Raw genomic sequence first — 22,324 nt, 5'->3', positions numbered from 1 at the left:
TCTCAACATGGAAACGCAAGGCCAACGGGAGGGAGGTTCGCCCCCTCAGAGGCCCTCACAGTGGAGCCCAAGAATTCTCCAGATATTAAAAATTAAGAAACCAGAAGGCTGCATCCACCTTTAGGACACGAAAACTCTTATCTAGATTTAATATCACACCAATGCCTCAAAGAATTCTCCTAGGTACTGTATAGCATTATTTAAAATACTAAACTATATCCCCAAGTTTAGAAAGGTAGGAGGAAAAGCCACTTCTGTATTTATTCCAAACTACTCACAAAATAATAACATAATTAAATAGTTAACTTTAATCTTCTTGTCATAAAATTTTTTATACACTATCACTAACAGAAAAAAAAATGATAGCATTTCCTTAAACAGAAAAAAATGCAAACGTAATATAAGCCAATATTTATTTCTTAATAAAAGCTTAATTCACCATTTAAACTGGAGTCACTTGTTCTGTTAGCTGCTTGCAAATTTGTTTTATATAACATTTTTATATAGATAGTGAATGGTATTAATAATGTAATCTTAGCATATCCCTTTTCCTCTTTAGCTCACATTTTCCTCTTAATTTTTGTCCTTCCATATATTCACTCTATTCTCTCCTTATGTTGAAAAATATGAATTCAGGAAATTTGAGATATCAAATAAGTGTTTGACATTTAATTTCCATATTGCTAAGAAGTGTTTTATAATAATTCGTACAATGGAGTGACTTATTTTTTTCTTTTGATAATTTAACTTAAGAAATCATAAAACAAATATGAGAAGAAAATTGCCTAAGGCTTTGACATTGAAAGCAACTTATTTATGCTTTCAACCTATGAACTGTAAGATTTCAGGGGAGAAACAGCTTCATTTAATCATGTTGAGGAAAAGAATAAATGGACACTCTTAAAAGAAGCAACTTAAACAGATACCCTAGGTAACCACATTCCTGGAATATATCATTTTCTGGACAGTTACAAGAACATCACTGATGGCTCCTGGCAAGCTACTCTGGAGCATAAAGAAACTTTTATTCTTAAATGTCTTTTGATTTCTAAAATTGAAAGGCATTCAGCAACAGTCACTGAGCTCTGAAATGACACAAGTACCAGGTGCACGAGAATCAACAGCGAGAGTAAAGTAACGATTTCCTCTTCCATCTAAGAGAAATGCCCTGCGTGGTGAGAAATTCTCCATGAACTCTGTACTGATCCCATTGGTCACCATTTGTAAATGCTTTCTCGGGTGTCCACTATGTGTCTGTCATTTGCTAGATACTGGGAAGAGGGGAAAGGGGGAATTCAAAGACTGACAGAGCATGGGTCTTTTTTCACTAAGTTTACCCCAATTTTGTTGGGGGTAAATATGATAAGTAACAATAGCATATGAGTGACACCAATAATGTGTTCTGTGTTGTATCTGATTTTTAAGCAAAGCTCAGAAGGGTACTTGTAAGAAAACTAGGCAATAGGAGGAAGGATTGACTCCCAAATATGAGCCATACTTTGGAAAGAGAGAGCTTTGGGGTTGGGTTGGGGCTAGGGATAAGCTGGCTGACAACAGACATTCCGACAGGTAAGACACATGATTCAGGTATAACCATTGAGGCAAAGAGCCAATGCAAATGATCTAAGAAGGAGAAGGGTATCCTCGCAAATGTATAGGGAAATCCAGACAATAACAAAGAATTCAGGAGAGGTGACTCTGAACAATGTAAGGAGACTGGCCCACAAAATGTGGAGCGCTGGGCAATCCCCGCTGCCGAGATCCCAAGCCATGTGTGGGGCGCTCAGAGGCACGTTATCTTCCTGCCAAGACAGGCGACGGAACACTTGCCCCATCTGTGCCTGAGAAGGCAGATTCTTGGAAATGGCACTTAAAGCTGAGACTGGAACTGCCAATGTGTGTCTACTGGCAGAGGAGCTTGGGAGCAAAGGGGTTCTAAGCCTACAAGGAGAAAGAATTACGGGGAATTAATTAAAAAAAAGAGAGAGAGAGAGAGAGAGAGAGAGAAACTATAAGTAAAATAATTTTCTGCTTCTCACAGTTTGGAGCCAGGACCAACCACAAACAAAAGGACATCAATTCCAGCCACCTTTTATGCAAAGGAGAAAGAAACTACATATAATATCCGAGTTTTACACAAAGCCACTCTACAAAGAGGAGATGGTAGATCGTGGAAAAAGACATAGTATTAACACCAAAAGAAGTGTGAATGACCAGGCACGTGGATAAACCCCGCCCACCCATCGTTAAACAGCAGAAGAGGCTGTCAGGACAAAACTATGGATGGGTCCCTGACAGCTGGCAGGTGTGCGGAAGACGCTCTGTCACCTTCCCTGACCCAACACACACAATTGCCAATGCTTGGTAGTAAACACACATTCTCAAGAGACCGGAGCAAGAGACAGAATGGCCTCAAAATGCTTCTAGGCCATTCCAAAGTCGGGTTCCAAGCAAGTCGCCAGCACCATCTGGGTGTCCCACAATGCAACTCAATTCTAATACTATTTACCTGGAAAGGGTATTAGGTTCCACTGGTTAAGGGCTTAGTCCCACAAGATTGCACCCGCCCCCCACCCCCACTTCAGCTTCCAGTCACAAGTCCAGGTTCTATCATCTGTGCTTCTGACCAATCATATCATAGGTCAGATGTTCCCATGAAGAGAGGCATAGGGCAAAGTATGTACGAAGGGACACAGTGCTTCCATGCCCTCTCCAGGCGGGCCTCTATCCCCAAATCTCCATGTGTTCACCAAAGCAGAAGCTCTCCAAACGCTGTCCTTGGGGGTTTTGTGGTGGCTTCATTACACAGGCATGGCTGATTAAATCATTGGCCACTGGTGACTGGTTCAACCTCCAGCGCCTCCCCTCCTCAGAAATCAGGGAGTTTTCGTTGCCCTGGCAACAAGCCCCCCTCCTTAGTTGACTTGGGAACTTTCCAAAAGTCCCTCATTAACATAACAAGACAACTTTATCACTCTCCACACTTGGGAAATTCCAAGGGTTTTAGGAGCTCTATGACAGAGACAGGACAAGGACCAAATCTATATTTCTTATTATAAATCACAATATCCCAGCCTCATGATGGAAGAATGCAGCAATGAATGCTGCTTGACGTGCCACTGGAGTAGACGGAGATTTTTAGGAAAATTCCCGCGATTATGCGAGACAAATACTGTTTTACTATAGTCCATTGGTCCACTCATGAGTTCTGAAGGGACCTGGTTCGAACTCCATGGTTAATTGTATCACATTGAAGGCCAATGGGCTTCTTTGGGACTTCTTGTATCATCAAAAATGGAACTGGAGCAGATGGAAATCAGCAGCAATAGAGGGAATTACTAAAAAGGAACCAAGTACATAAGGAATCACCCTGCTTGAGACCCTTTTCTCCTCTCAACATCAACAAAATCAATTACCCTGACTCTGCAAAAGATAATGGGAAAATCTTGTGAGATAATCTGGGAGTTGTGGATACATACAGAAAACAGCAAACAAGCAAAGTACCCAATTCTGTACTTACAGAGGGACATCCAGCCCTATACTTCTCGATTATAATCCACGCTGTTAGTATTTTTCCTATGGCTGAGGTGGTCTGAGAAATAAGTGAGGTTTATGAAGTGGAGAGTGACAGGATTCCCCATTCTATGTTTTAGGAAGAAAAATCTTGTAACTGGAGACTGGTGTTATGTGCCATGAAGAGGAAGGGAGGCTGAGTACAATTACTGCTGAATCAGGGCAATGACAATGCAAATGGGAAATTAATAGTTTTCCAGACGTCATGTAGATAAACTTTCCAGATGAAATTAAAATGTAAATGTAATTATTCAATGAATAGTCTTTTCTGAAGTATGAGACCAAATGAAGCAGAAATTTTCAAACTGCTGTTTACTGATTGTTTCCAGATGTCTTTGGCTTCTACTTTATTTGCCTACGTGTAATAAAGGAAAGTGCTAAACATGACGAGAGGGGAACAGCCGTTGCTGACCTAACACATCTGAGGTACCATGACACATATTTTAAAATGGCAATTGGCAGCTATCTGGTTAACTTGTTCAAAACAGATCAAGCAAACCAGAAGTAGATCATGCAAACCCAAATTTATCTACGATATCTAGACTGACGGCCAGCATTGATTATGTTAGACCACAAAGCAAAGTGAGACTTTGGCAATGTTTATGGACATTTACTGACAGTTGAACCAGGAATTATCTGTTTTGAAAATAATCCTCAACCTGTTAGAAACAAAGAATTCAAAATGAACCTTTTTCAAACAAACACAGAAATGGACTGGAACCAATTCTTACATACAAGACACTACCCACAAATAAGTGTACCCACTTACTCTGAAAAAGGAAAATCATTCTCCTTTATAGCATAGCTACCAGGTCACTTCCACCAATCTCTTTGCTAAACTGAATTGTTGGCTTTTTTGTGTTTTAAACAGAAATAAATTAATTCTCTTTGGTTTGGGCATTTTCAAGTATACATTTAAATAAGTATAAGTGTGTGCTTCTGTCTGTGTGTGTTCATATATTCATTCTACAGATATTCTCTCTGCACTTCTAATTTCCTTTAATTCTGCTTAGATGCGTGTTATGGCTTCTTGCAGGTCCATTCACATGTAAAATACGAAACACTCATCTATCACTCTCGAAGTGAGAAGGATTTGATACATAAAAGGCATTTTTTAAAATTTTATTTCAGCTTCAAAGGTAGCTTTCCTCTCTTGAAGAAATTTCAAAACATGAATGTTATGTTAATTTGTATAATCTCTGATTTAACAAGTCTCTTGATTAAATACTTTCACCGTCAAAGAGAAATAATGGGGTACAATTATGCAGTCTGAATATATTTTCCCATAACTGTGTATGTTTGTGAATTTTTTTGGGGGGGGGCAAGTTGTTTCTATGGATGGAAAAATAGAAGCCATTAAAAGATTAAATACAAAGTGATTTCATTATAATCAAACGCTCTTTACTTTTCTCATGCTTTTCTCTAAGTATTAATGTAAAAGGTCATAAACAGGTGAAATGACAGTAGGGACACAAGATGCAGAGCAGCAGGGTGACACGCCTGCAGCTGTATAATAGGGAGAAACTTTAAAAAGATGCAGATGCCAAAAGCGGAAAATGAGGAGGAAAAAAAGGTCTTTTTCTAGCCAGAGAGATGACGATTAGGAAGGTGCTACTTCCTGGAATTTTTCCAATCTGATATTTTTCGATGTAAATACTAATAACTCTATTTGACATATAGGTTAGCAAATTATTAATAGAAGGGTTTTTCAGTAACTCAATTTTGAGATATAGTCTTTGAAGTAAACAGCCATGGATGCCGAGAATGACATCCCTGACACATCCAACTTGCATACAAGTTTGAATGCAGAAAATCCTTTTGTGAATATTTTTGGGAAGAAGGATTAATTGACTACCTTTCCAGGAAGGGAATGTTACTTCTTAACTATTCTCACTAGCTTTAGTAAGTACTCACTGTATTCGTGATAATGTAACTTATTTTTTCAAAGCTTTTTGTATCTTAGGAGAAAGAAAAATATTATTTTAAGAGCTGGGCTTCCCTCCAGTTTTGTTGAAAGTTTCTTTTTAACGGTCACATCTGGCAGTAAAACAGCTCCGGTGCCCAGGTAGTGATATGCGTAATTATTCACAGATGGTCAGTGAGCCATCCCACCCCACACAAAAGGGACACATCCTCAAGGTCAGCTTGCCCATCTGCATCAGACCTCTACAAGAGAACTCTAGAGAATCCACATATCAGGATCACTGCCCAAATCCACCTTCAGCTTGTGAGATAACTGCTTGCAGACCAAAAACGTGAATAGATTAAAACCTGACCTCTCATCCAGCACAATGAAACAGAATTGATTGTATCCTCAATTCTTCACATTGCAGAAGTTCAATTTATTGGGGAAAGTAAGCTAGTTAGCTATTTATATGCTCTAAAGGACAAAAAGAGGGCTTTTAGGATGTTTATGTTACACCTTTAAAAGAGGATAAATGTTCCTGATTCCACATTTTTGAGAACAGTATAGAGAAAATGCAGTTATTTCTGCTTTCCCATGCCTTTGAAAATAGGTCCCCAGATACCCAGCCATTGACCTTAGGAGTAATCCAGCCCAACATTTGGGAGACCCTGAATTTATTGGTGTGGTTTGATCTACCCAGGACCATGAAAACTCCTAGAAACGTCTGTTCAAGGCATTGAATTTGTCTTGCTTCCAATTCTTTCTAGCATCTCCAGCTCTTTTGATGTGGTCACATTAAAGATGGAAGAAAAAAAAAACAATGAAAACCTTAGGGGAAGCAAACACTAGTCCTTTTCTTCTTCTCCAAATAAGTCCATTCACTGTTGTCCATTCTTTGTATGAGCTCTCGTATACTGAGCATTTATCATCCAAAGCTTGTTTATATTTGAGCAGCACTGGGTTACCATCCATTATTCTTCCTTTAACAAATGCCACATTAGCAATATAATCCCACCTCTAAGACATATTTTAAAGCTTTTATTAAGAGATGTGTTGGTAATCTGCTCACTGGAAATGGCTCTTAAGGATTAAAAAATCACAGTTTAGGAACTGTGATGAGTCAGTAAATCAGGCTTCTCCCTGCTCAGAAGCAAGCATAAGGGTCAGCTGGGGAATAGGTAAATTAAATGGTATAGTTCCCCTAGTCGCGGCTTCATTTACTGATCTTGTTTGAATACTTTCCCACAACATTTTCCCTGGACACCTCTGAAAGGATTTCAAATAAGGATGCTTTTCTGTGAGCCATCTGGCGGCTTCCTGGAAAGCAACAACACAAGATGTCCCTACTCACAGAGATTGATGAGATTCCCAGGGGAACCTTTCAAAGCTGGTCATTTACAACAAGATGCTCACTGCGGGCCAAACCTGCTTTTAGGTAACTCTAGCTGAACTGATGCGAATACAGGCCATTGACGTTTCAAAGATAATGAGCTCAAGTCTCAGACATAAAGACGTGGTAAAAGAAGGGGCTTAAAATAACACTGAAATCTTATGCAAAGGGAAAGAGACAAAAGAATTTCACCCAAAGAAGGTGAACATTCAGATACAGTGTACTGTTCACTCAACAAGCATTTATGGAGCAGCTACCATGTAGCAGACATTAAGAATACGGGTACCACAGAGGCACAATCCTTGCACCCCAGAAGCTTATAGTCTTACAAAGAAGAGAGCCATATCAACAAATGTAGTTTAGCTTGAAGGTTATAGAAATAATACCGGAAGTAAAGTAAAAAAGATCAATGTCTGAACTAATCCCAATGAGATGTAAACCCAGCAGAAAAGACAGTGCAAGCTTAAGAGATAAACAAGTGCGCATTGTTGTTGAAGACTCACTGGATGTGGGAGGTGTGGAGAGAAAAGCATTTAGGTTTGGGAGACTGAGAAGAAAATACAGAAGGAACACAGAAGAGAAACCTGGAGAAGAGATACAGCTTGAGGGGTCATCAGTGTATCAGTATAAGTTAAAGTCAGTATAGGGCTAATACTGTGTTTCCCCGAAAATAAGACCTACCCTGAAAATATGCCCCAGTTAAGACCGTCAGCCAGACGGACACATTTAGTACGAGATGACGATGTTCCAGAGGAAATGACATGACTGTATTTGAATAAATGTAGATTGTTGTACACGAAAAAATAAGACATCCTCTGAAAATAAGCCCTATTGGAGCAAAAATTAATATAAGACCCCGGTCTTATTTTCAGGGAAACATCGTAGTCTACTCACCTATTAAAAAAAATATATATATACCATGAATGGATTCTGAACAATGCCAGGTCTTAGAAGATAACAGAATAAGAGAATCTGGTAAAGGGAACTGAGAAGTAACAGTTGGTGAGAAAGGAAACCAAAATACAGTGACTTCTGGGGTGCCAAAAAAAGAAGTTTCAAAACAGGGAGCAGTCAGTTGTATCAAATGTCTCAGAAAAGTTAAGATGGGGACTGAAAAATATTCCTGGGATTTGAAAATCAAGAAAATGTTACTGAAGTTTGCCAGAGCAGTCAACAGAGCCTGGAAAGCAGTGTTGCGTGCTGGACATATTGGTGTCTGAGGAGCCATTTAATTCATCATCCAACATAACTGAAGACTTAAATCACACTGGCGGAGAGACTGGAATATATATTCAGTCAGGCCAGCTATAAGAGACAGACTTTTTGTCAACTTGCCCAAAACCTTCTGAATCCTCTAAGTTTAAGTACCAGTAGTGCTGCTGTATCGGTGGCCAGGCATTAACCCTTTGTTTGCTGTTATCGTGGAGCAATAGAGGGCATCTCCAAGGGGTTGCAGGGATGTAGTGGCTTTTTACCAACAGAGTAGAAATATTTTACCAACCTGTAATTTTACCAGCCTGTGAGGCCATGTCAATTTGTAGAGAGTGATTATCACCCTTCAGATAACTAATAAGCAAGGTTGATCACACGGATAATTTCAACTTGAGGTCATTAGCTTTTTAACCATAGAGTAGTGTGGTACATGGTAACCCATTTTTTTTTTCAATTTAGTGTGTATCCTTTATTCAGTATACACATACTGAATATATTTTGCATTGTTTCAGAATCCAACATTGTTCAGACAATAGAAGATCTGAAACAGGTGGAAGGCCATACCCTGTGACCCTAAATTCTATTCAGGGAAATAAATTGTGTACATCTAAAACAACTGGAAGCAATTACTAACTTCTAAGCAACAGTGTGGCAATGAGGGGGGAAAGTACATTTTACATTAATTCTGGTGGAGCCAAGCTCAAGGGAGTGGTCCGGATGGCATCATGTTGTTTAAGAAAGGCTTTAGAGCTGAGACTTGTGCCGAAAAATAGGGTTGTAATACAAATACTTCCTTTGTAAATGTAATTGAAACTGTGCTCCCATTTCGTCACTAAGCAAACAGGACTGAAACAGGAATCAGTGGGTAGTTTAATAAAGGGAGCCCTTGACTGGGTAGACCAGAATTCCATGCCTTTTGTGATACTTTATGGTGGGAAAAGCAATCTGCGTTTTTTGGGGATCTCTCCTGGCCTTGTAAAAGGACTCTTTGGGTTACCTGCTTTCTAATACCTCCTCCAGTTCTAGGAGTCTGAGCTTCCACGGCTAAGACTCTACGGCTGCTCTGGTTGAAGAACAAGGGCAGTATAAAGCAATTTGTGTCTCTGGGCCACCAAAGAGTAAACAAAGGGGAAGAAATTAGCTGCAGGGCTCTGTCAGTGGCATCCCGAAGCGAGGATACGCACACTCAACCCTTCGGCCTCATCAACACCACGGCCTTGTCTCTCAGCTCGTCACCCGTAATCGTCTGCTCCCGTCTTCTCCTCACTGTGCACCAATCAGGACATCAGTGCTGAGACCACTGAGGTTTCTGACAACACTTTATAGTACAGCCATTGCTATTTCTTAAGAGCAGTCATTCCATTTTAATTTCCTGAATTCTAACTGTGATTGCAATGAATAGATGTGTTATAACATTGACTGACCTTTTTCAAATGAAAACTACCATTATTAAAATAACATCCACATTGTCCTAAGTATGGAAATGTAGGAAAATAATTTTCTTTCTCTCTCTGATAAGACCTACGTCCTCTAAACTGCAAATATAAATGCCAGTTGACTCAGACAATGATTTTGTTGACTTTCAGAAAGTAAAGGAGGAAAATTAGGTAATTTCTTATGAGTGAGTTAAACTTGTATTCTTTACAATAATAGTTATTTTTCTTACTTGTATTAAGTAATAAGTATCATAGTCCATGACTCTGTACACTTTCCTTTTTTTATTTACTTCATCTTTATTTGATAAATAAGAATTTTCTCAATACTCATGATCAGAAGCTACGATTTTAATCAAAAGTCAGTGTATAGGATTTCTTAAAAATCTTTTCTGAATTCCAAATGCTCAGAAAAGGGATCTCGAAGTATGTCCTCACACTATCAAACGTGTGTATAGACATTGAGAGATGTTAAAGAAATGATAAAACCAAAAGCTTAGTGAGCCAAGTAAAGTTGACTGGGAAGTCTCAAAGACACATATATATACTGCTTGAGCCAAGGACTCAACATCGTTCTAGTTTATTCCATAACCTGGACTTGATTACTTCTAAGGGGACAATCAGGTAAATGAAGAAGGTGTGAGATACCTCATATGCAGGACTAAAAGCTGAGGGCACATATATTTTATAGCAATCGTTCTCATCTCAAAGGCTAATTTTAGTTAATTATGTACTTTCCTTCCTTTTTTTTTTTCAATCTTCCTATTTCTTTATTTCCTTTTAGTGAATGTGATTACATCCTTAACATAGAAATAGTGAGTGTTTTTGTCTTTATGGACAGGAAAGAAAGGGCAAATTGAAGAGATTTAAGAAAAGGAAAAACAGCCATGGAGGACAGCCAGATGGCTCAGCTGAATAGAGTGCTAGCTCTTAACAACATGGTTGCCGGTTCAATTCCCACATGGGCCAGTGAGCTGCTCCCTCCACAACTAGATTGAAGGACGACAACTTGGAGCTGATGGGCCTTGGAGACACACACTGTTCCCCAATATTCCCCAATTTAAAAAAATAAATAAATGAAATAAAATACATATATATATATATATATATATATATATATATATATGAAAAAAAGACATTTAAAAAGAAAAAACATCTATGGAACAAAATAATGTAGGCCAAAAAAGACAAGGAAATCAGGCTAAATGTCCCCTCATCTTGCAACAAAACAGAAGGAGCACAGTGAACCACTCTGGGCCAAGAAAGGGCCTCAGGTTCAGCATTGAAAGACCCAGGCTTTCAGAGAGCTGACTGAATTTTCCAGCTTATAATCAAAGACTCAGTGCTAAATAAACCTGTGTTTGTTGTACTGCTCTCTCCTTGTATTTATTTCCTGCAAGTTTAGACAAAAACAGCATCTTTGACTCTTCCTTTCTAACTAACTTCCACTGAAAAAAAACCTTAATTTTGGTTTTACAGTCTTCCCTGTTTGCATCCCTTTGGCGCTCAACAGTGGAGGCTTCTTCCTACCAGCAGTCTGATGGGAACAGATGAGCATCTGAATTGCTTCTGATACTTTTGCAAGCTGGCTCTGCACACAGACACTGAATAAATGCTTTTGAAGATCATGTTATTGGAAGAGAAAACTAAGAAAAAGGAGTAGGACACTGGGATATAGTGAACAGTAGAGCAACTCGCCAGGAGTCAGGAAGCAACCTTCTCCTTCTTCTTGGCAGTGGTCTGACCTTAATAAAATACAGTATCCAGTGTTTGTCTTTTCAGTTTAAAATGAATATGGAGAAATTTGAGAGGGGCTAAAAGAGAACAAAAGAGTAAAATATAATGAGAAAAAAAGTATTATAGAAAGCTGTTATTTGGAGAAAAAAAATGAAGGACATTGAGATTGTTTAATCTGGAAAAGAAAAGCCTATGGGCAGATTTAATGAAAAGTGTCATAATAAGTAAAAAGAAATCAATTAAATCATTCTTCATCTTGACGGAGGAAACAATGAGAGGAAATGTGCTAAAATTAGAATGAGGGTGAGAGAACTTGGTTAGGCATAAGGAAGAAACTCTTGGCCTTGACATTGAAACTTTAGAGCAGGGGTGTCCAAACTTTTTTCAACGTTTTTCACCAAGAGCCATATGCGGTAAAGTACACAAACAGCCGGGCCACTCACTCGAGGTGAAGTACGGATTGCCTCACCTGGTTTATTTAAGTAAACTAAATATATGTTTGGAATTTGCTGCGGGCCAATTAACAATGGGGCATGGGCCGCAGTTGGCCCGCGGGCCCCTGCTTTAGAGTATACTGCCAAAAAAAAAAAAAAAAATTGTGAAATTTCTTGGAAACATCAATAACAATCAGTATTAATTGATGAAGGCATTTGCAAGAAAAATTTAAATTAGATATCTTCTTGAAGTCCCAGTTCTGGGACATATTTATAAGAATATAGCTACCTAAAAAGGTCAGATAAAAATTCCCAAGCTCAAAACATTTGTTCATACGCAGTATTTAAGTCTCTGACACCTCCAAGTTTTACATTAGATTTTAAAAGCCTGAACTTTGCACTAAATTTTTTTTTAATTATGCTTATAATGTGTCTTTGTCTCTGTTTCTTGCAATAGGCTCTATTTTTAGTAGCTAGGACCTTTTAAGGCTTTGTGGTTATTGAAAAGAAGATAAGGACATTCTGATTTATAGAATTTGAGACATCCAAATTGACTTTATGATCAAGGCTTGCATCAAAAAGTTAAAAATAGAAACATCTCCCATTTCTATAATTCATGGTCCCTTCCAAGGTGAATTTCCTTCACCACCCTAGTAACAGCCTACCCTGTGTGGTTTCTTAACACCAGAGTGGACAAAACATGGAGGGGAACAGAAAGAGAGGAAGATAAAGGGAAAGCAAGAACAAGCTCAGTTAGTATGAAGAGAAGATCGAACTTGACCTTGATTGGGGAAGAGGAGCAGACATTGAAAGATTTTAAGTAGCAAAGTTATACAATCCAATGTTTATGTTATTGAAATCATGTTGAAAGTGTGGAGAATGGAATAAAGTAGGGTGAAAGTGGATGTGCGATATGAGGATGGCTTAAATTGATAATGACAGTCAAGACGGACCACATCGAGGGGTTCCAGAGGTATGGAAGAGGCAGAATGATTGATTGGATGAAAGACAGGCTTGGTGAATGAGAGAAAAATCAAGGACAATTCTCAAGAACCTGATATAAAGAAAAGACTGAGAGCATTAAAATGCTTATTTTCTGGCTCAGCCACTCAAGCCCACAAGCTCCAAGGGTACATATGAGAAGACTGCCAGTTATACGAACTCCTCAAAATCCTTTTCTTTCTAAATCAAAGGCATGCAGGTAAACAAATAGTTGGATTGCCTTTAACGTATTTCTGGAGCCCTTTTCTGAGATATCTTTACTTAATCTTCACAGCAGCCCCATAAATTATTTGACAAATGGAGTACTAGAGTTTGCAAGCCTGGAGTCCAAATTCCCAAACTTGCTTCAACAGTATTTCCAGTTTTTGTAAAATGTTATTCCCAAAACTCAAGTGATTTTTTTTTCCCCGTTAACATATATCATTTCCAAGAGCAAATCAAATTCCAACTATTCTGCATGTCTACGTGTAGTAGCAAATCCACTCATTATGATTTTCAGGTTTATTTGGCAACTCTAAGCTAAGCTGCTCTGGTGGTTTTTACATTAGCACTCCCCTGGTGACAGTCAAAAGGGTCACCATGCAGAGTTTTAATTGAATCTGCCTAACACTCTCCTGGAGATTAAAGGTAAGTGTTTCCAAGGGGAAAGAAAAGTAATAAAACAGAACAGCTTAAAGTCAGATTGTAAGAGAAAGGAGCGGAACAATCGTATAGCATTTACATTTATGATGATAATAGCACAAATCCTACTAAAGAAATACTTAAATTCGGGATTTGTTCTCAGGGAAACTTTCTAGAGGTTGACAACAGGAGAGCAAGAGTAGCCATTTAATCATTCACTGAATGCTATCTACAATCATGAAGTAAGTCTCCAGGAATATGATCTAATTCCATAACTTCAGGCAGGTAAGGTTGTTGAAGGGAAAGAAAAGAAATCATAATTATTTTTAAACTGGCTGAACTTTGATTCAATTGGTCAACATGGTAGGCTAAAAATTTCTTAGAAGAGAACTGCTCTTTTGTTTAGAACACCTAATGACATTTATCTATGAAAGATAACGTCAACAGGGCATAGAGAAGATGGGAAAAGTTTAAATAAAGAAAAAAGTAAAATCTTCAGCATAATAAATTAATAAAAAGTGTTCCATTTTCCCTTGGAAAAAAAAGAGAAATGGGATTTTCTGATATCTTTGAATATCTTTTCTATTGCATTTAATCTCTTCCCTTTTTTTGGTTATATACATACACACACACACACACACATTCCTTAGTCTGTATTCCTTAGAATATTCCTATAATCATTTCTGAGTCTTTGTTTTATCCTATCTCTCCGATGACTGAAAATTTCAGTCATGTATATTTTTATTTTTAGTTGCTTCTAAATATGTCTTTCATCTCTATAATATACTTTTATGGTTGGAGAGATATTTTTTTACATATAATAAAATGCACCAATCTTCCATCTACAGTTTGGTGAATTTTATCAATTATATTCAGCCGTGTAGCTATCATCCAACTGAAAATGCAGAACAATTCTATCTGCTCCCACACTTCCTTTGTGTCACATGTTAGGATGCTGTGGAGTGATTCCTGTATGATTCTTAGAATCCCTTTCATCTAGCTAAGGAGGGCTACTGTTTCTTAAATATTTCTGAGGTTTTCACAAAATGTCTAACAGTTACCGCTTTGATCTTTACCCTGAGGTCATTTCTTACTCTGAGAAGCTTTTCCCATCTGGAGGGATTGGGAACTAATTTTATTTTCCAATCAAGTAAGTTCTGGGCCTTATTTCCCTTAAATTCTGCTTATAAACTTGACAATCCCCACTTAATTTTTCTCTCTCTCTTATCATACTTTATTGTGTACAGCTCAGAGAAGCCACTTGATAAATACAAAATTTTGCCTGGTAATCTCTTTAGCCAGAACCATACATGTATTAGGCATAGTCCCTATTTTTCAACTAATCTCGGGAAAGGGTTTTGTCAATATTTTACGTAATACCTAAGTCACTATCTTTCAGACCTCCAACAATAAATTCATTATTTTCCATCTTTGCCACTTTTTCAGTCACTGATTGCTGACCAGTACTAAACCCACTACCACATATTTAAGGTTTTGTTACAGCGGTTCCCTACTTCTAGTACCAGTTATCTAGTGCTACATATTAAACAATTCTGTTATTTAATGTCTGAAAACTATAACCATTCTTTTTGTATGTTACGCTGTGAACCAACAACTTGGGCTGAGCTCTGCTCAAAGGTTCTTCTGCTGGTCTTCCCTGGGACCATTCAGGTGGTTGTAAGATGACCTCACTCATATGATTCACATGTTTGGCAGCTGGTGCTGGCCATCTGCTATACCTCTGTCTCCAATTCATCTCATCCTCCAGGAGGTAAGCCCAGGCAGGACTCCTGACCTAGGATCACAAATCTCACAGCATCACTTCTGCCACACTCCATTTGTAAAGGAAAGCAAGTCACAAGGCCAACCCACAGTCAAGAGGTAGAAAATTACTCGATCTTATGATGGGAGGAAGTGCAATATTGTAAAAAGGACATTCACAAAGCGACAGAAAAAAATTATTGCAGCCAACCTTTACAAATAATCTACTGCTTGTCACAAATGTTCATATGTTGTATTTTCATTATCATTCAGTTCAAAGTATTTTCCAATGTCACTTTTGATCTCCCTTTGAATATATTATGTTTAGAATAAATGTTGCTTAATTTACAAATACGGGGGATTATCTGGTTATCTCATTTTATGGGTTTCCAATTAAATTTATCTGTGATCAAAGAACATACGTGGTATAATTTTAATTCTTTGAAATCTATAGAGACTTGTTTTATGGCCTTGCACATGGTCTTTTTGGTGAACAGTCAAAGTGAAAAGAATGTATATTCTACGTTTATAGGGTTCAATGTTCCATAAACGTCAATTAGGTCAAATTAGTTAATAGTAATATTCAGATCTCTTTACTTACTGATATTTTGTCTACTATTTCCATCAGTTATTCAGAGAAGGAATGTATTAGTCGGGATTCCCCAGAGAAACAGAACCAGCAGGATAGAGACAGAGACAGATATAGAGACGAGACAGGGACAGAGATAGAGATGAAGAGATTTATTACGAAGAACTGGCTCACAAAATCATGGTAGCTGAAAGCTCCCATGATCTGCACTACAATCTAGAGACCCAGGAAAGCCTGTGGTGTTGTTCCAATCTGACTCCAAAGGCCTGAGAACCAGGAGTGCTGATAGCCTAAGTCCCAGAGCAAGGTGAGAAGACCAATGTGCCAGCTCTGAGAGTCAGGCAGAGAGATCCAGTTCTCCCTTCCTCAGCTTTTTGTTCTATTCAGGCATCAAAGGATTGGATGATGGCCACCCCCATTGACAAAGGCAACTTGCTTTACTCAGTCCACCATTCAAATGTGAATCTCTTCCAGAATCATCGTCATAGACACACCCAGAAATAATGTTTAATCAGATTTCTGGGCACTTCAGAATTTGATTAGGGTTTTGTCATTATTACTCTTTTACCAAATCCGTTTTGTTTGTTTCTTTTGTTTGGTCTTGGGACAAGTCTCGGCAGAGTTCTGTGTTTAAAACGTCACTGTACTTCAATCCACAGGTTCTCTATCTAGGTTGTTGTCTGGAAATACCCCACCTTCCTTTATTTCTCCCCCAGCATTTTCCCTTAACTAGGAGCTATAGCTCAGATATAAGAAATGATTTGTCGTCATGTTTCCCCCTTTCCTTTGGATCTTTGTTCCATTCTCTGGGTGTCCATCTGTCTCTCTGCATCACATCACTTTAATCAAATAATAGTTGAATAGCCCTTTCAAGACAGTAACATTTACTTTTACTTTTTCCTGCTAAAGATTAGAGAAGACAGGTCAGCTAAGCATAGTATCGCTCATTTCAGTCCACAATCCATATTATTTGGCAGGTATGTGACAACGTTTGAGGCATCGGGATTTAGCCATTTCCTTTTTCATTGAAATTGAAGAGGAATCTCACCACCTCTCCAACCCTCCCCACATATTGGTTGTGTTTCTTTGGTAATTTCTGAGTGAATAAAATGGAGACAAATGTATTTTAGCGACAATTTTTAACTATAAGTTCTTTGTTAAAACAGACATAAAATATTTAACTTGCAACGGAAAAGCCAAGTATGTTTCACTTCCAGAATATAGATGCTTTTGCTCTTCTCACCCAGACAATTTAATCTAGAAAACTTCTTGAGGCCAATGTATTATCCAGAATTACTCTGCAGCTTTCTAGAAATCAGGTCCCAAAGTAATATAAATTACAACTGAGAATTGGGAATCCATTTCCTTCCAGAAATTATTCACAAGAAGAAACAAAGTCTAGGTTGTTTTAAGCAGCTTCATGTTTCCAGTATGTTACTATTGGAACCAGCATTAACACTGCACTCAGGGTTCACAAAACCAATGAAATCAGTTCCCAATCAGAAGAGTTAAGCTGAAAGTAATCAAACTGTTCCATACTTTAGATATTCTAAATCCATATCCAAATTTAGCACTCCAGGAGTTATATGTACCCTATGAAGCATTTCTTAATCACACAATAATAATCTGATCTCTGAGTGATTTCTCCACATTCACACCCAGTAATGCATTTCCAAACTGAAAAGTGCTTTTCACAGCACTTTCTGAATACATACAAAAAGCACCTCCCAGGTGAGAGTGAAAGCAATATGAAATCAATTCCATAATTCCAATTTTGCATTAAATATATCCCTATATTGTGCTCCCAATTTAGCAAGCAAAGAAGAACTCTAAAAGTTTCTAGTGTGCAATGAAGACGCTGTAACTAACTACGTTTAGGTGTGGAGGGCTATTCTTATTGAACAAGTCTAAGATTCCTTTTCCATATTCAGCCTTGGCCAGCAGAAGCAACTAATGAACTCTCGATGAGTTCACCTCATACAAAATGAGGTTTTTAATAAAGAAATTATTAAATCTCTGCTTCTAAGAAGTTTGTGCATGTGCCCACCACTTTCATCCCACTACTCTGCCAGGGGTGTTAGCAGAAATGCAATGGGGGCAGGGAGGGGAGGTACCAACGGGGGAGGTATTATAATGGTTACATAAACCTCGATCTCTACACTTCTGTTCTTTCTAACCTGGGAAAGGTCAAGCATCCTTGTTACTCAGAAGCAAACTATCAGAACAACACAGCCCCTAAGAGCACGCTATTCTGCATTAACCAATTACAGCCATTCAAGACTAATGTCCACACCAGGACAAATAAACATACATATTAAAGAAAAAGTTCCACAGTTCTCACATCAGGAATTTGTGATCCCAACGGGACAATTCAATTATTGGCCTAAGGAACTGCCCTTTTAAAAGAATCACTTTGAAAAGACCCTGAAAATTTATTTTAACTTCTCAATTTCTACACCTCATATCAAATAGTATCAGGTCCTCACATAGAAATATGGCAACAGCTTAAAAGAGAAGATGGTGATTTTTAACAGGCTCATTTTCATCTCATTCTGCAGCTTGCTCATAGTAAGCAGAGAGAAATTAAAATTTCTCCTCCACGTATATGGTCACTGCCCAATTTTTCAGATATTCGTAAGCAGTATCTGTACTAGAGAAGTATCCTGCTTTTGGATGCTATTAGAGCACGTCATCATTGTTTTGTGTGTGCTCGTGTCGAGCTAAAGACATTTCACAACACAACCTTCAGTATCCAAAACTTTTAAAGATACCCATAAAGTCACTTTTCCCTTCTAATTCTTCCCCACTAGTAGGAGTCTTTTTTGACTCACTTTGAATTCTGCTAGGAGCTCCAAGCAGTGGTCACTCTCAGCTGCAGCCGTTCCCTTTCTTCTGTGCCATTTGTGTCAGCTGTCCTTCATCCTCCAGCTCCATAGCAACAGCTCTCAGACCCCAGAGAATCACACCAAGTCAGGTTCAGGGTGAAAGACTGTCATCCAAGGGTTGCTCTCAGCGGAGAAAAGAAAAGCTCTTCTTTATTGCCCACCAGATCTACCATGGCATACCTCCAGAGGACTTAGAACTTTAATATCATAATTTGTAACCCACCATTAGACTCTGAAGCTGCTTACAAGACATGAATTTGTTCTTTGGGCTCTGAAACCTGGCTGTGGTGTCTTATTAATCGTACTCCCTGTGTGATTGATAAGTAATACTCCCTGTACCAAAACCACTTGACCTAAAAACTTCTATTCTGCAAGACGTAAACTGAAACTAGGTTGTAGATAACTATTTGATCATGTGTTACTAAGTATTAATTACTCTTTGGTCTTATCTCAAAGCCCCACTTGCTGACTGAGTCAGCTGAACCTTGAACATCCAGTTGCCCCACCAATCAGAAAATGAGCGACGTAAGTTTCTGACGACGTTTCCCTAGCAACCCACCTCTGTTAGTCACCCCCTTGTAACTTATGTCTTTAAAAACCCTGCCCCATTTTGCCCCATCTCAGAGCATGTTTTGGGTTCATGCCAAAGACTATATTCTCTGATTTGCAATTCATTGTCTGGTGAGAGTCCTGTTCACAGACAACCATTTTCTCACTGTGTCCTCACATGGCAGAAAGGCTGAGAGAGCTCTCTGGGGTCTCTTTTATAAGGACACTAATCCCATTCATTAAGGTTCCACCCCCATGACCTTAGCAGCTCCAAAGGCCCCACCTCCAAATTATACCATCACACTGGGGATTAGGTTTCAATATACAAATGTTGGGGGGACATAGAAGTTCAGTCTATAGCAGTATTTATACATTCATATATTTTCATTACACAGCATATCATGTCCCCACATTAAAGTGTTAAAACATGTCAGATAACATGAACATTCTTCTTTGGGTAACACTTACCTTTAGTCCCCTTCCCATCATGCCCAGGGATCACCCCTATTCTTGCAGCTTCCACTCGCACCCTCTTGTAACCTTACCACCTCAATGTTATGAATAAGCCCAGTGGAACTTACCTGAGGATGAGAGACCATGTGGAGGCGAACTGACGCATCTTCAACCAACATCTAGCACCAACTGCCACACATCTGAGTGAGGACAACGTGGACCCCCTCCCCTAGTCACATGGAACCTTCAGATAATTGCAGCTTGTATGATCCCAGGTGAAATCAGGGTAAGACCCTCCCAGATTGCCAACCTATGGATAATGAGAAATAATAAACCTTTGCTTTATGCCATCAGGTTTCAGACTGGTTTGTTATATAGATTTAGATCATGGAAACATATCCTTTGCCCATTTTTCTATTAGGCTAGTAGTTTTTCCTTTTTAAAATGTTGTTTTCTGAAAGTTACTCCTTTTTCTAATTTAGATATAATTGACATATAACATTATATTTGTTTCAGGTATACAACATAATGATTCAATATACGCATGTATTGCAAAATGACTGACACAATGAGTCTAGTTAACATCCATCACCTTACATTTTCTTTTCTTGTGAGATAAAAACTTTTAAGATCTACTCTTTTAGAAACTTTCAAATATATAATTCAGTATCATTAACTATAGTCACCATGCTGTATATTACATCCCCATGACTTATTAAAATCTACTCCTTCTCAATGACAGGTTTCACAAACATTTTTTTCTAGTCTATCAGTTGGATCAGTGTTCACGAAAAGCAGAACCAGTAGATGTATATTAACAGGGTGATTGCAAGGAATTGGCTGATGCTATTGTAGGGACTGGCACGGTAAGTCCAAAAGCCTCAGGGCAGGCCTCTCCAAATGAACTGAAGCTGCAGTTCATGGGGTGGCATTTTCTTCTCCTTCAAGGAAGCCTCAATGCTCCTCTGAAGGATTTCCAGGGAACAAATTGAATCAGGCCCACTCACAATATCGAGGATCACCTCCTTTACTTAAGCCAATGAATTATGGACTTTAATACCATCTTTGAAATACCTTCACAGCAACACCTACATTAGTGTTTGATTGAATAATGGACATACAGAACTGTCTTCAAGTTTCTATGGTGTCAAATTCTGCTAAACGAGATAAGTCAGACACAGAAAGACAAGTACTGTATGATATCACTTAGATATGGAATCTAAAAAGTCGAACCTGCAAAACACAGAGAGCAAAATGGTGGTCACCACGGGGTGGGGAGACAGATAGGATTGATGGAGTTTAGAGGTACAAACTTGTAACGAGTACTAAATAAGCACAGTATAATGACCTTAGACAAAAATGCTGTACTATAATTATGTAATGTGGTAAATATTGCCACAAAAGCAATCATATTGCAATACATAAATGTATCAAAATGAAACCCTGTACACCTTAAACTTACACAATGTTATATGTCAAATTTATTCAGTAAAAAAATTATTTGGTGTCTTTAATCAAAATTGTTTTTAATTCTGATGTAATCAAATGTATCAGTCTGCTCATTTGTTGTTTTTTTTGGTATCATGTTTTAAAATCACTTATTTTGTCCATGTTTCCAAACAAATTCTCTTCTATTTTATGGTCTTTGTGGGTTTAGCTGCTGTTTTTGTTCTTTGCAGTACTATTAGGTACTATATCTTTTTAAATGACTAGAGTATGGTAAGAACACTAACATTTTCCCCAAACTCAATTTTTTTGAAAAATTAATGTCTTATCCATTTATTTGAAATGCCATGTAGCTTACGAGTGTAGGTTTCATGGGGACATTATCCCTGTTTCTTATCTTATACTACGACACTTGGCCAGTATTTCCTTCACACTGTGAACCAAGGCCAATTGATCAGAAAAACAAACTAGTTGTGCATCTTTTTAGAGTACTGAAAAGAGCTGATGCGATGCTCCTCAATTTGTGTAACATGTGCGTGGTAAGCACTAAAAACAAGCTTTTTCAGATTCTATAAAATGGACAACTGCAAAGGCAATATTGCTGTGTGATCCTCTTCCAGCCATTAGAATTGGTCCAGAGATGGAAACCTGAAGCCAGGTGAGCCACCAGAGTGAGTCTCTCTTTTTAAAATTTGCAATTAGGTCTGAGAATACATCAGAGTCTGCCTGATCTTTTGAACTAAAGGGGCATAAAAATCTCTAATATTTTATTTTACCATATTTTACCAAGTAGACTGAGCATAAGAAAAACAAGACTAAAGACCGAGAAGAATAAAGCAGGGTAGATAAAGATTCAGAGATACGAGATGGCAATCCCTGCTGACTTCCTACAGTATTTCCTTATTCCAGACCCTACCAAGGTCTACCTTCATTCTGGACTTGGAGTTCCATGAAAAATCTCTCGGTAGTTTCCTTTTTTATCAGTAGCATGAATACTTTGCTAATGCCTTTCTATATGCCTTTATCTTACCCAAATAGAAGTTTGTTGGTTTATTAAAAGGGCTCACAAGAGAGAAGTTTACCAAGTATGAACATTCAGTGAGTCTTGGGAATCTGACAATGAACTTTACGGTGGAAATAAAGAGTATCTATTAACACAGATAAGTTACTTAATCAGAGATTAGTTAGGAGAGCTTCTACTCTGCTCACAGCAGACAAACTCTAGTTTCCCTTGGAGTATATAATACACCATAATATGTACTGTTTTTCTTTTTTGTGTGTATATAAGACACACCCAAAAAAGTATATAAAACATAAATGTACAGCTTTAAAA

At 38.2% G+C, this 22,324-nt stretch overlaps 1 protein-coding gene across 1 annotated transcript in view; it reads right to left on the bottom strand.

Annotated features, from left to right (window-relative positions):
* The window catches only part of CHODL (chondrolectin), a 243,683-nt gene extending 223,835 nt beyond the window's left edge, over positions 1 to 19,848 (bottom strand). Inside the window, exon 1 of the mRNA XM_033123031.1 lies at positions 19,674 to 19,848. Coding sequence (XP_032978922.1) covers positions 19,674 to 19,711 — 38 coding nt within the window. The 5' untranslated portion in view covers positions 19,712 to 19,848. The remainder of the gene's footprint in view (positions 1 to 19,673) is intronic.
* Between the last annotated feature and the right edge of the window lie 2,476 nt (positions 19,849 to 22,324).

Source organism: Rhinolophus ferrumequinum, chromosome 2, assembly GCF_004115265.2.
Source record: "Rhinolophus ferrumequinum isolate MPI-CBG mRhiFer1 chromosome 2, mRhiFer1_v1.p, whole genome shotgun sequence".
Classification (NCBI taxonomy): domain Eukaryota; kingdom Metazoa; phylum Chordata; class Mammalia; order Chiroptera; family Rhinolophidae; genus Rhinolophus; species Rhinolophus ferrumequinum.
This window is presented reverse-complemented; position numbering and strand designations above follow the sequence as displayed.